Source organism: Oncorhynchus kisutch, linkage group LG26, assembly GCF_002021735.2.
Source record: "Oncorhynchus kisutch isolate 150728-3 linkage group LG26, Okis_V2, whole genome shotgun sequence".
In the NCBI taxonomy this organism is placed as follows: domain Eukaryota; kingdom Metazoa; phylum Chordata; class Actinopteri; order Salmoniformes; family Salmonidae; genus Oncorhynchus; species Oncorhynchus kisutch.
This window is the reverse complement of record NC_034199.2, coordinates 25,816,362-25,829,780: the sequence shown is the minus strand read 5'-3', so window position 1 is coordinate 25,829,780 and position 13,419 is coordinate 25,816,362. Positions and strand designations below refer to the sequence as shown.

General features: G+C 44.0%; 1 protein-coding gene across 1 annotated transcript in view; it reads left to right on the top strand.

The window, feature by feature from the left end:
- Window positions 1-13,419, top strand: part of anos1 (anosmin 1) — a 52,594-nt gene that overhangs the window by 20,921 nt on the left and 18,254 nt on the right. The window contains exons 3-4 of the mRNA XM_020462073.2: window positions 10,959-11,021; window positions 11,399-11,621. Of these exons, the coding sequence (XP_020317662.1) occupies window positions 10,959-11,021; window positions 11,399-11,621 (286 nt within the window). The remainder of the gene's footprint in view (window positions 1-10,958; window positions 11,022-11,398; window positions 11,622-13,419) is intronic.

The following is a 13,419-nucleotide window of genomic DNA, read 5'->3' as shown; positions in this document are numbered from 1 at the left end:
ACCCATGGGATGGACTTTGAAGTCTGAGTTTTCTTGAGTCCTACCAGGACATGAATTGTGATAAAAAAGGTGTGTTTGTGTGCTGGGGAGAGGGATGTAGAACCATGTTTCATGTTTGAGCACTTCAGTTCATCGGTCTCCTCCAACCTTGAAATATCTAATCCACTCACACACCCTAGTGTGGCAGCATGCCTCAACTGCTTTTCCAAACCAGCACCTGTGTTGGTTTACTGTAAGCGCAGAGAGAGAGACAACCGGAGAGTCCTATGCACGACCACACCTCATCTTACTCACAGTCCACTGAAAGAACAATGTGGAAGGTACACTGAACTTTATTGTTTATTAATCACCGTAAATCACTCTACACTTTTCTCCTACGAAAGTCAATGACATATTGGAAAGCCTTTAGAACGTACAATTTTTCTACTTATTCTTATACTTATACTTACATCACAACCCAACACTCGCTGAAATATGTTTAAACTGTTCTGATTTGTTGACCTCAGCTTGTTTTGATACTCCCAGTGTGCATCACATGACAGGTAACTCTTCACCAGATGTACAACTTTAATTATTTCATTTCAAATATGTCACGGAATTCACTTTTTGAATGTTTTCTTGGACATGGTAGAAAACAAACACTTGACTTGAATATGGATGTGGGCCCTAATCTATAGATTTCACATGATTGGGCAGGGGATTGGCCTGGGAGGGCATAGGGTCCACCCACTGGGGAGCCAGGCCCAGTCAAGCAAAATTTGTTTTTCCCCACAAAAGGGCTTCATTACAGACAGGGATACTCAGCACTCTTTCCCCCCCCCCCAGCCCCAGCCCCACTCAGAAGATCCTGCAGGTGAAAAAGCCCGGATGTGGAGGTCATGGGCCGGTCTGCGGTTGTGAGGCCTGTTGGACGTACTGCCAAATTGTCTAAAAAGATATTTGAAGCAACTTATAGTAGAGAAATCAACATTCAATTCTCTGGAACAGCTCAGTTGGACTATCCTACAGTCAGCATACCAATTGCATGCTCCCTCAAAATTTAAGACATCTGTGGCATGGTGGATAGATTATCTTGGCAAAGGAGAAATGCTCACTAACAGGGATGTAAACAAATTTGTGCACAAACATTTTGAGAATAGCTTTTTGTGTGTATGGAAAAGTCCTGGGATTTTTTTTTCAGCTCTTGAAACATGGGACCAAGACTTTACATGTTGCTTTTATATTTTTTTGTTCCGTGTAAATCAAGCTGACTTTGAATTATCTAATGCAGTTTGAAGTGGGCCTTCTGCCATGAATAAGAATGAGGAGGGATGTAGGGAACCATTAAGAGTAATGGTGCTCATAGCAAGGGAGTGATGGAGGGAGAGAGAAAGAGACCGAGGGGGAGAAAGATATACAGAGAGCGAGAGAGATTAAAAAGAGAGCACTTTAACCGCAACACCAGAGTAGGTCCTGGTGACCAGTGGTAGCTTCTGTGTGGGTCGATAAATATGAGCGGGGCGTCTATCAAGCGCCGCTGGAGTAATTGAGTCTGGTGTGCGTGAAAAGCGCCAGGGCAGCAGAATAGATAGGTGATATTTACAGCGTGTTATCAACGGAGAGCCCCTCCCTATCACTCTATCCCAGAGGAGTCTGGTCACTCCTGCTGCAGCTCTGCACACTCCCAGGGACTCCAGACATGCCTTGTAAATATCCCCACCGCATTGCCAAGCTGACGCTAAACTTCAGGACCATGATCGACAGTTTCTACTGGCCCCAGCCATCTTTTCCTTTATGGGATAGATGGGGGGGGGGGGGGGGGGACTTATACAATGGATTGGAAGGCCTGTTATGTATGCATAGTGGCTAGGTGACTTTATAGTCAACTTCATATTTGAAGGGATGTATGGAAAGCTCTCACATTTTGGTTATTCATGTGTAGAAATATTATGTTGTATCTGTACCCATTGGATGCAGTGATCACAATATAGTGGCTATATCTAGGAGAACCAAGGTTCCGAAAGTGGGGCCTAAAATAGAGATCATGAAAAGTTTTCTGTGACTCTTATGTGGAGGGTGTAAAACATATTTGTTGGTCTGATGTGATTTAATAAGGAGCATCCAGATGCTGAACTTAATGAATTTATGAAATTGCTGCTTTCAATTATTGATAAATATGCACATGTTAAGAAACTGACTGTTAGTACTGTTATGGCTCCATGGATTGATGAGGAATTGAAAAACTGTATGGTTGAAAGAGATGGGGCGAAAGGAGTGGCTAATAAGTCTGGATGCACACCTGACTTACTGCAAATTGAGAAATGATGCAACTAAACTCAGCAATAATAAGAATAAACTGTATTATGAAGCAAAGAACAATGATCAAAACACTAGCATATTTTAAATGACATTATGGGCAGAAAGACATTCAACTTCATCTTTCAATTAATCAGATAGCTTACTCATCACAAAACCATTTGATGTTGCCAATTATCTTAATGATTACTTCATTGGCAAAGTGGGCAAACTTAAGCGGGAAATGCCAACAACGAAAAGTGAGCCATCCTATTCATGCATAAAAAACTAATAATGAAAGAAAAGCATTGTAAGTTAGAATTTTGCAAAGTTAGTGTGGGACAGGCACACTAGGCATCGACAACGTAGGAGTGGCCATACACAGTAGACTTCCATCTATCTGTCATATCTTTTAATCTGAGTCTAGAGGAAGGTGTTTTTGTCCTCAGGCCTGGAGGGAAGCCAAAGTCATTCCGCTACCCAAGAGTGGTAAAGCGGACTTCACAGGTTCTAACCGCAGACCAATCAGCTAGCTGCCAGCTCTTAGCAAACTGTTGGGAGAAAGTGGTGTTTGACCAAAACAATGCTATTTCTCTGTAAACAAATTGACAACAGACTTTCATCATGCTTATTGAGAAGGACACTCAACATATACTACACAAACAACTGATGATTGGTTGAAAGTGATAAGAAGATTGTTTGAGCTGTTTTCAGTGTAGCCTTTGATATTATTGACCATAACCTGTTGTTGAGAACTTGTTATGGCTTTTCAACTTCTGCTATGTCATGGATTCAGAGCCATCTATCTAATAGAACTCAAAGGCATCTCTGTCAAACATGTAGGGTGTGGTGTACCGCAGAGAAGTTCTCTAGGCCCTCTACTTTTTTACCAATGACATGCCACTGGCATTAAACAAAGCCTGTGTGTCCATGTATGCTGATGATTCAACCATATTCACGTCAGCAACCATAGCTAATGAAGTCATTTGAAATCCTTAACACGGAGTTGCAGTCAGTTTTGGAATAGGTGGCCAGTAATAAACTGGTCCTGAACATCTCTAAAACTAAGAGCATTGTATTTGGTACAAATCATTCCCAAAGCTCTAGACCTCAGCTGAATCTCTAGTAATGAATGGTGTGGCTGTTGAACAAGTTGAGACTAAATTACTTGGCGTTACCTTAGATTGTAAACTGTCATGGTCAAAACATGTAGATTCAGTGGTTTTAAAGATGGGGAGAGGTCTGTCCGTAATAAAGCTTTTTGACACCACACTGCTAAGAAAGACCTAGTTAAGCTGCAGCTGGCCTAGAACAGAGTGGCACATCTTGCTCTTTGTTGTAATCAGAAGGCTAATTTAAATACTAGGCATGCTCTCTTGCCTATGAGTTGATGAGACTGACTGCATCACTTATTTTTTATAAGAAACGATGTGTTGAAAATTCCAAATTGTTTGCATAGTCAACTTACTCACAGCTCTGACACACACACACTTACCCCACCAGACATGCCACCAGGAGTCTTTTCATAGTTCCCAAATCCAGAACAAATTCAAGAAAGCGTACCATATTATATAGAGCCATTATTGCAAGGAACTCCCTTCCATCTCATATTGCTCAAATGAAGAGCAAACCTGGTAAAAAAAAAAAACGATAAATCAACGGCACCACGGCACAGCTTCACTCCAGTATCTGACCTAGATATTTTGTGTGATATGTAGGCTATGTGTGCTGCTTTTGTGTGTGTGTGTGTGTGTGTGTGTGTGTGTATACACAGTGTATTAAGAAAGGAGTCAGACCCTTGACTTTTTCCACATTTTGGTATGTTACAGCCTTATTCTAAAATGGATAAAATACTTTTTTTCCTCATCAATCTATACACAATAGCCCATAATGATAAAGCAAAAACAGGTTTTTACACACTTTTTCAAAACGAATAAAGAAAGACCTTATGTAAATAAGTATTCAGACCCTTTGCTATGAGACTTGAAATTGAGCTCAGGTGAATCCTGTTTCCATTGATCATCCTTGAGATGTTTCTACAACTTGATTGGAGTCCACCTGTGGTAAATTCTATTGATTGGACATGTTTTGGGAAGGCACACACCTGTCTAAGGTCCCACAGTTGACAGTGCACGTCAGAGCAAAAATCAAGCCATGAGGTTTACGGAATTCTCCGTAGAGCTCTGAGACAGGATTGTGTCGAGGCACAGATCTGGGGAAGGGTACCAAAACATTTCTGCAGGATTGAATGTCCCCAAGAACAGTGGCCTTCATTCTTAAATGGAAGAAGTTTGGAACCACCAAGCCTCTTCCTTGGTCAGGGAGGTGACCAAGAACCCGATGGTCACTCTGACAGAGCTCCAGAGTTCCTCTGTGGAGATGGTTGTCCTTCTGGAAGGTTCTCCCATCTCTGCAGCAATCAGGCCTTTTGTAAAAGGAGGTCCAAATTGAAGCCACTCCTCAGTAAACGGCACATGACAGCCCGCTTGAAGTTTGCCAAAAGGCAACTAAAGGACACTGACCATGAGAAACAAGATGCTCTGTTCTGATGAAACCAAGATTGAACTCTTTGGCCTGAATGCCAAGTGTCACTTCTGGAGGAACCCTGGCACCATCCCTACTGTGAAGCATGGTGGTGGCAGCCTCATCCTGTGGGGATGTTTTTCAGCGGCAGAGACTGGGAGACTAGTCAGGCCTTGAGTGGCCCAGGCAGAGCCCGGACTTGAACCCGATCGAACATCTCTGGAGAGACCGGAAAATTGCTGTGCAGCGACATTCCCCATCCAACCTGACAGAGCTTGAGAGGATCTGTAGAGAAGAATGGGAGAATGTGTATGCCAAGCTTGTAGCCTCATGCATAAAAAGACAAGACTGTGAACACTGCCAAAGGTGTTTCAACACAGTACTTTTTAAAATATTTGAATACATTTTCTACAATTCTAGAAACTTTTTTTTGTCATTATGGGGTATTGTGTGGAGATTGATTGGAAAAAACAATTTAATACATTTTAGAATAAGGCTGTAACGTAACAATGTGGAAAAAGTCACGGTGTCTGAATACTTACACAATTCACTATATATCTGTCCTTGAGCAGTTCTTGTTTATTAATGTTCTGTCATGTTTCATGTTCTGTGTGGACCCCAGGAAAAGGAGCTGCGGCTTTCACTAATGGGGATCCTAATAAAATAGCAAATTATTTGATGGATTGCAGTATGGTAACGAAGGAATCATAGCTTGTCGTCGGAAAACCACTCATCTCTCCTAAACCCGCCCTATGATTGTAAAAATATGCTCAGGCGGTATGGGAAAATGTCTCCTGTACGTAATACATTAGCATGAATGATGTTCATGCCTTTTGTTATGTCTGCAGTGCATATTGTGAAGCCCGAGGTGATCTCGACTGGTAGCGGTTCACACTTCATTAACTGAAGCAAAACACTTTCTGTGACATTTTATACAATACATTTTGTCAGAGTTTGTTTTTTCAGCTGTCCCCGTTGGGAAGTGAGTCTTTTTTACGTTGGACCGAGAACCAGCGCGCCCCTACCCCAGCCGCCTGGGGAAGTGGAAGTTCTAAGATCTCTACACACACATAGCCGAGTTGTCTTACCCCACCTCTTCCCCTTCGCTGTGACAAAGTGAGGACGGTGCTGTCGCATTGGCAGCCATTCAGTCCCTGACTCTCACATCGGCCCCACAGAAAGCCTTTCAGGGCTCCACAGTGCAACAACTGCTGTGTTTTATTACAGCGTGAAATGGGGAGTGAAAGGGCTCCAAGGCTGGTCCTACTTACCCATGCAGAATGTGTCACTTTTCTGGAAGGACGATAAGGACACAAAGGGAGAGTCGGGAGCACAAATGCTTTTGTTGGGAAACTGCTACAGCCAACTGCTTTGGTGGAGCTCTGGCCTCAACCAATAGCCAAAGTCCTTGTATACATCTGGGAATGAGAACAGTTCAATTCAACATCATTTAGTGTACTAACTTGCATGTTTATGCATCATAGAACATTTTCATGTGGTGTTGTTATGCCAACATATGTTAGCCTGGATGCCAGTCTCAGACTTTAGCTTCAACACCATCTCAGGCTGGCACCCAGGTTAACTAGACAGATGCAGCATGTCTATCCCAATTACCCGCCTTCCCTTCCATGTTGTCTCTGCCCAGCTGAGATCTCCTACACTGAATAAAAATATAAATGCAACATGCAACAATTTCAAAGATTTTACTTCGTTACAGTTCATGTAAGGAGATCAGTCAATTGAAATGAATGCATTAGACCCTAATCTATGGATTTCACTTGACTGGGAATACAGATATGCATCTATTTAAGGCACAGATAGTGCCTTAAAAAAATGATAGGGGTGTGGGTCAGAAAACAACCAGTCAGCATCTGGTGTGACCACCATTTTCCTCATGTAGTGCGACATCTCATTCACATAGAGTTGATCATGCTGTTGATTGTGGCCTGTGGAATATTTTCCCACTCCTCTTCAATGGCTGTGTGAAGTTGCTGGATATTGGCGGGAACTCAAACACGCTGTCGTACACGTCAATCCAGAGCAGCCCGAACATGCTCAATGACGTGTCTGAGTATGCAGGTCATGGAAGAACTGGGACATTTTCAGCCTCCAGGAATTGTGTCCTTGCAATATCGGGCTGTGCATTATCATGCTTAAACAAGAGGTGATGGCGGCGGATGAATGGCACAACAATGAGGCTCAGGATTGCGTCATGGTATCTCTGTGCATTCAAATTGCCATCGATAAAATGCAATTGTGCTCGTTGGCCGTAGCTGCCCATACCATAACCCCACCTTCATCATGGGGCCCCCTGTTCACAACGTTGACAGCAAACCGCTCGCCCACACGAAGCCATAGACGCTGTCTGCCATCTGTCCGGTACAGTTGAAACCAGGATTCGTCAGTGAAGAGCACACTTCTCCGGCATGCCAGTGGCCATCGAAGGTGAGCATTTGCCCACTGAAGTTGGTTACGACCCCAAACTGCAGTCATGTCAAGACCCAGCTGAGGACGATGAGCATGCAAATGAGCTACCCTGAGACGGTTTCTGACTGTCTGCACAAACTTTCTTTGGTTCTGCAAACTGTTTCATCAGCTGTCCAGTTAGCTCAGGGGTGGGCAATTCCGGTCCTCGATGGCTTTATTTGGCGTCACAGTTTTGCCCCAGACCCAAATAACACACCTGACTCTAATCTCCTAATCAAGATCTTCAGTTTAGAACGCAAATTGATTAATCAGCTGTGTTTGCTAGGGATGGAGAAAAAGTGACACTAATCAGGCCCTCGAGGACTGGAGTTGTCCACCCCTGGGTTAGCTGGTCTCAGACCATCCTGCAGGTGAAGAAGCCAGAAATACAGGTCCTGGGCTGACGTGGTTACACAGTCTGTGGTTGTGAGGCCGGTTGGACGTACTGCTAAATTCTCCTAAACAACATTGGAGGCGGATTATGATGGAGAAATGAACGTTAAATTCCCTGGCAACAGCTCTGGTGGACATTCCTGTAGTCAGCATGCCAATTGCACACTCTCAACTGTGTTGTGTGACAAAACTGCACATTTTAGAGGGGCCTTTTATTGTCCCCAGCACAAGGTGCACTTGTGTACCTGTGTAATGATCATGCTGTTTTCAGCTTCTTGATATATTCCACACCTGTCAGGTGGATGGATTATCTTGACAAAGGATAAAATGCTCACCTAACAGGGATGTAAACAAATTTGTGCACAAATTTAAGAAATAATATTTTTTGTGCGTATGGGACATTTCTGGAATTTTATTTCAGCTTATGAAACATGGGACCAACACCTTACATGTTGCATTTATATTTTTGTTCAGTAATGGTTAAACCCCATGTTAAAGACTCACAGAGGCAGATATTGTTGGAGTCAGCAGCAAAACTGTCAATACAACTGTGGTTTTTGATTGAGTCACCTTTTTGTAATTATACGGAGCGTCTCCTATTTGCTTTGGCAAGACATCTGTCGTCGCTCACATCTGTCGGGCCTCCTACTAAAATGTCAGTTATGTGGGTGTGGCTGAGGAAAAACGCTGACAGATTGTCAATTATCAGCACACCTGTGGAGAGCTCTCACAGCGAGGAACTCAAATGCTTATCTTTTTGTGATCCTCATATCCACTCCCTCAAAGAGTGCAAAGACTTGCAAAATCCATAGGAATGCACTTCCTTTATTTGTAATTCGCCTTCGTTTTTGCTATTGTATTGAAAACATCTCTCTTGGACTAAATAATTTGCCGTGTGTGTGACATATTGAAGGGGTAGACTTCATGCACTAACCATACAAGGTCGAATCTATGTTATCTTTTAACGTGGTATGCCATCTTAATTCCTGTTGCCTTCACACGCGAGCTCGGGCATTTCAAATGCAAGTTTCAATCCATTTTCACTTTCCCTATAGATCTAATTGTGATGAAGCATAAAGGGGCCTGATCCCAAAGAAAAGCCTTTCATCAACCACTGGAATGCATTCATTGCCATGCTCACAAGATCTTTCATTGGGAAAATTGGCTTGATTCCGCAGCTTACATGTGTATGCTCAGTGATTTGTAGAGGGGATTTTAGGCCTTTGGCATGTGCCGTGTCTGTTGGCAGAGGTTCCTTTAGACTAGTGAGACTGCTGGAGCAAAAGCCATTGCCTCAACACCTCAATGTGTCAGCATGGTTTCTCTGGAAGGAAGACTGGCTGCCCATTAGTGCTACTACATGTACTGTAGGTGTTCATCAAATCATATTCCCATGCAGTATGTGGGGATAGTGACATTGCAAGACTCTTATTGTAGTTTTTCCCACTGTGTAATTCTGTGGAACCCACAATGGTTTCTTTTGAATCTCCAGGGGTTCATTCTGAACTCCTGCTCATCACATACTATAGCCTATACTTGTTTTTAGGGGAAATATGAACTACTGCTTCCCTACTGCCTCCTGTCTCCCTTTTCTCAGTCCTGTATCTCCTCAACACTTCAGTGTCCAGATGGTCTTCTTCCAAACCCAATAAGGCTAAATGGGTTTGGAGTGGAGTGGAGAGAAAAAGCGAGACCGAGCTTTGCGAGTTTTAACTGAGAGACCAGTGTGTAATTGAGAACTGTCAGGCAACCCAAGTGTAGGGCCCTGATTGCGCCATGTTCCTCCTAGAAGCCAGGTTTACACTTCAACATGTGCCCGCCCTACGCACTCCATAAAAAGCAAGTCAACTTTTCACTGGCAATGGCATAATAAAAACAGAGGCTGCTAATGAGCTGACTGAAGACGCATAAACACAGCTCCCCGACTAAGGTGTAATTTCTTATGTTGCCTTTTAAGACCATCTTATTCTCATGCAAGTGTCTCTGTACCATTTCAGTAAAACATGAGCGCATACTGTTTTACGCTCATCGAATGACTGTCTCTCTATATATATCTAATAGGTAATGTTCTCTGAGATTGACGTGAGCCATCCAGAATGCTCTGGCCAATAGTTCACTACCTAGCTCTCATTTCTCCTCTCACGGAAGGTCTCCATCTCTGGTTCATCAAAGATGATTCCCCCCTGCTGACCAACATATTGGACTTTCCCATACGAGGAATGCGGTGGTGTAGTCTGACAGTTAGCTGCTGGGTCTCTGTATTGGAGCTGGGTCAGAGAGCCTAAATTGAATGGGGCCGAATGGTCACTGTGGTTTGGGCCTGTCCCAGTGGCTGCCCAGAAGCAGCAGCCCAGCAGTGGTTCCTCTCTGGGAGACTCTCCTACTGGCTATAGCAGTACCACTGGTTCTGTAGCAGCCAGCTATCACCACCCGGAACACATCATCCTCCAGCCACTCTATCCTATGAAGGTTCTGAACACATGCCTCTTTTTCTGCGGTGGCATCTGATGCCTGATTCCCTTGGACATGCATGAACTTTCATGTTATATTACATTTAGCCTTATTGAGTTTGATTAGTTGAGGGCGAGCAGTTGTATTTACAGCGAGAGGAATTTGACCATTATTGGTGTATTTTCATTTTAAATTCTTCATCCGATATGTTGGACTAAACGACTTGCCCTGCAGTCTCTTCTAGGATCCTCTTTGATCCCATGCCCGCGCCAATCATCCAGTAAATAAGTTCCACATGTTTGAAAAGGGAATCCCAAGAACATTTTAACTGGGTGTATTATCTATTAACCATCCTCTTTGTGTACAACTGGAAGAGGTAAGGAGGGAGAGAGGGCGGTAGAGAGGCTGTATCGGGTCCAGACTTGAGGTGGTGGAGAGAGCTGGTGAGGGGGGTTGGGGTTTATGCTGATGCATTTTTGTAAGGAATTTGTCAAGGGCAGAAGAGCCAGACAAAAAATGATAGCTATTGAGTGGATTTTGGGAGTCACAGCGACTGTGCTCTATTCTGAAACGAATCCGCTTTGGCCCTTGGCCTGTTACCTTCTTTTGTAGAAAATTGTTGATGTTCTTTGAAAGTATGTGGGGATTCTGTAACAAAGAGGTGTGAATGCTGATTGTGGTGTGTACCATGGAAGTGGCTGTGTGAGGTGCTTGGCAGTCAGAGAGGGAGCGAGACAGAAGGAGAGCAAGGGAGAGCGAGAGATAGCACCCTCTCAGGCTTCGCTCACACTAAGCTCTTTAATGTGGCTGGCTCTTTGAAGCACTGACACCCTTCCTTCTCCCTTTCATAGTGCCTGGAGCCCTGCAAGGAATCCTGGGACCTGAAGGAAAATCAGTGCCAGGACTTATGCGAGGTACGTATGTCACTATTGCCACCGCCTCTGAGTTTGAGTGCTCCCTCTGGAGTGGGGAAAGTCTGAGGGAACGAAGAGCGCCAAGCAAAGTAAAGTGGAGGCTCTTTTTTTCTCTCTACTGTAATGTAATGGCAATCCGTGTAAGATTGCATCAAAGCTGTTTAACTTACTCACCACTCAAATTAGTCATCAGGTTCAATGTAAACAGGACAATCCCTGTTAGCTCGCTGACCTGCCTGTTCAAGCACTGGCAAACTCAACGCTACAAATCACCTGATACACATTTTTCATTTGCCTTTCCTCCTACCTCGTCCTCTTTGTCCTCTTCCTCCCCTTCTCCTCCTCCTACTACCTCCTCGCCCCACTCTACCCTCCAGCCCCTCTTTCCCAAGAAGCACTATGAGTGTTTGACTAGCTGTGAGTTCCTGAAGTCTGTAGAAGGGGTGAAACAGGGGGACTGCTCGGCCCCTGAGAAGGCCAGTGGCTTCGCTGCAGCCTGCGTGGAGAGCTGTGAGGAGGATGGAGAGTGCTCCGCTGTCAAGAAGTGCTGCTCCAATGGCTGCGGACACACCTGTCAGACCCCCAAGAACCTCTACAAAGGTACAATGACACGTACTGTACAGGCGCCGTATGTGACATCATTGGGTACAACACTAACGCTAGTTACTGTACACAGACCTTTGTCAGATTCGGTTATTCAAATGAAGCAGTAGCTTTCAGCGCCATAACTTTTGTCCTTGAACATTGTAAATCATCTTCTGTTACACTAAAAAGGCATAGCCTTCCTAAATAATTTCACTAGTAGTGCTGCAAAATCCATTTAGCTATGCAGTGAACCATACATTTCATTTTATTCAAAATAGACCAATATTTCACTTGAGTTTCTTTGTCTCCACGCAATCCCCACATTCTGTACATGCTGTATTTTATGATACATCCAGTGTGTGAAATTGTTCTAAATCCGCTTTAGGCTCACAAAAGAACAGATGCATAGAGAGAGAGAGAGGGAGGGAGACCTCCAGTAAAACTGTTTTAATGGCACTGCCTGAGGTGGATGTTCAGAGAGAAGAGGAGAGCGCACAGCCCATTGTGGAAGAGCGAGAGAAGACTCTGTGCCTCTGGGCCAGGAGATGGAAGCTGGATCTTCTTCAGTTGTGTTTGTCAGCAGCACACTGACTCTCTCAGGCTGCTGACAGCCTTGGACCATAACAAGGCAGGAGAAGTGGAACGACTGGAACCTGCCTCTTTCAGTCTTTGAAGCAATGCAGTGACAGAGCTGTGGCTATTATTGAAGTGCACACAGACGTATGTGTGTGGGGGTGGGGGCATTAATATATTCTGAAAGAATGGATGTACAGTAAAGGCAGTGTCATGACCTGGAGATTCACAGCCTGTGTGGATGGAGAAAGATAAAAGGAGATTTGCACATGTTTTAATTGGCAGTCTGCTTTAAGTCATGTTTGAATTCCAATCCTGATCTCTATTGTTGAAGGTGTAATTATGTGCTCACGGTGTGGAGAGAGTAATCGTTTCTGTATGTGCACAAGTGTGTGTTCAAGATGATCCATAATGCTGGAAGCCATTATTCTGACGCGAGCCGGGTGAAATGGAGTGTTTCCCCCCCACGGAGATCGCTCTCAGATGTGTGTTTGTGTGCCCTGTGTGTGTGTGCAGGTGAAGGTCCCCAGCGAGTGTGTGTGACAGTGGAAGAGTGCGCTGTAGAAAGCAGAGCTCATTGTGTGTGTTATGTCTTTTGAACACAAATACACAGAAGACGACTACAGGGCCTTGGTCCCATATGTAGAGCTTTTTTCTTGATATCAATAGAACCCAGTGATATTACATACTATTCACTAGACTGTAACGTCTTCTTTTTTGTTTAAAGCTGTACTAGCAAAGTGGAGTTTTGAATAAGATGTCTTTTCCCTCAATCATGATGGGTTGGCAGTCATTTGTGATAGATGGTTATTCTGTCACCATAATGGAGATCACTGAGAGACCAGTGTGGAAAGGCAGTCTTGTTCTCAGCCCCGTGTCCTTATGTAAATATGTCAGTCTTTACTTATGGTCTCTCTCCCTCTGGAGATGCTATGATGCTTGATCCTCACACTCGCCAGCCAGCCAGCAGTCGTCCTCCCCAGCCATTCACAGCTCCACACCCCTAATGGATTTAAAAGATTGAACAGTGCATAACCATCCTGGGGTATGGATGTATTGCTGCCTCTGTGCTCCAAAACAAAGACAGTCATTTGATGCACGTAAAATATGAAGCATATCTTTACCGTTAACCATGTAACCATGTATATTGATGACTCTGGGAACCATGACACTGAGCACTCATCAGTGTTTGATGGCTATGGGAGGCCATTGTACTACAATCACCTTTTGAATAATGTAT